The sequence below is a fragment of the Microtus ochrogaster genome, unplaced genomic scaffold, assembly GCF_000317375.1.
Source record: "Microtus ochrogaster isolate Prairie Vole_2 unplaced genomic scaffold, MicOch1.0 UNK130, whole genome shotgun sequence".
Taxonomy (NCBI): domain Eukaryota; kingdom Metazoa; phylum Chordata; class Mammalia; order Rodentia; family Cricetidae; genus Microtus; species Microtus ochrogaster.
The window spans coordinates 647,047-648,406 of NW_004949228.1; the positions used below are offsets into that span (position 1 = coordinate 647,047).

A 1,360-nucleotide genomic window follows, 5' to 3' on the forward strand; every position below is an offset into this window, starting at 1 on the left:
ACCCACATGGCAGCTCACAACTGTCTGAAGATCAGTTCCAGGGGATCTGACACTTCACACCAATGCACATAAAATAAAGTTAAATAAACCATAAAAATATTAAAAAGAAAAAAAAGACTATCAAGAGACCAGATCTAATGTAAGATAAAAGGGTCTTATTTATTATTCCTTATGCTGGGGCCAACCATCCTACAATCACCCCCACCCTAGAAGGATATGGGGGCTTCTTAAAGCTTTACTGAGGGGAGTGTCTAAGGAAGTTAGGTCATTTTAGATATGATTGTGTTAAGCAAGTGGTAATCACATTAGTTCTAATTGGCTGGGGCTAGTCAGAAGCTGGTCAGGGCTACAGTTTTCCATTTTGGGGGCAGGCCTGGATAAGTCTCAGGCCCTATCCTTGAGCTGCTGTGGAAGCTGACTAGGCCTGGCCTGGCGTAGTACTGCATGTACCAGGTGTCCTCCTTGCTGTTGGGGGTGTTGGAGATTGATTGTCCTTTATTTGTGACTTTTCCTCAGAAATTGCTTGTTTAGTCTCAGGAAACTGAGATTGAGGCCTGATCTCTGAGAGAAGGCTGAGCAGCCTATTATGACATCGGCTCTGGCCTTTCATTAGAGACATGTTGTCTGGTTGCACTAATATGGTTAATGGTTGTTTTCTATCATGGCTTTAAAAACAGTGTTTCACAGTCTCCTAACTGTAGGAATATTGATAAGATATCTGGTGTTATTCTGTTAGGATCTTTTTATGTGGTATATGACTTTGTTCCTAACAGCTTTTAATATAAATTTTAGATTTATCTTTTTGACACCCATGAATACAAGCGCAAGAAGAGGAAAAATGGCTGGTTCTTCAGTAAATACATCCCAGGTCAGTGTCATGCCCACTTCTCATCTGTAGAATTTGTACAGGAAAATGGATTGAAGACTTTTAATTCTAAAAATGTTTTCCATTGTGATGATCAGAGAAATATGCTGATACCCAATTGCTACAGAGGATGGGTGCATATCTTTATCAGTGAAGAGAGCAGTGTTCCACAGGGGCTCCGTTTGAGGGATCTATCAGCTATCCCTAAAGCGGTTTTATGAAGGTGCACATTGAGATGCCTGCAGCGCCCCCCTAGCATCACTGAGCATTTAGGAAGAGGTAGTCTTAGACAAGATCTCACTGTCTCTGAGCCTTGTGCAAAGTACTTATGCTATCTAGAGTGCAGAGCACTGCAGTTCTATATATCATCTTTTCCTAAAGCAACGGGTCTCAGCCTGTGGGTCATGGCCCATTTGGCAAGCCTGGAACTGTATTAAAGGGTCACAGTGTTAGGGAGCTTGAGAACCGTTGGCCTAAAGTGATGCTCTTGTCAGT

General features: G+C 42.2%; 1 protein-coding gene across 1 annotated transcript in view; it reads left to right on the top strand.

The window, feature by feature from the left end:
- Window positions 1-1,360, top strand: part of LOC106144463 (zinc finger protein 93-like) — an 18,931-nt gene that overhangs the window by 9,569 nt on the left and 8,002 nt on the right. Inside the window, exon 2 of the mRNA XM_013355448.2 lies at window positions 793-868. Within this exon, the coding sequence (XP_013210902.2) occupies window positions 812-868 (57 nt within the window). The 5' untranslated portion in view covers window positions 793-811. The remainder of the gene's footprint in view (window positions 1-792; window positions 869-1,360) is intronic.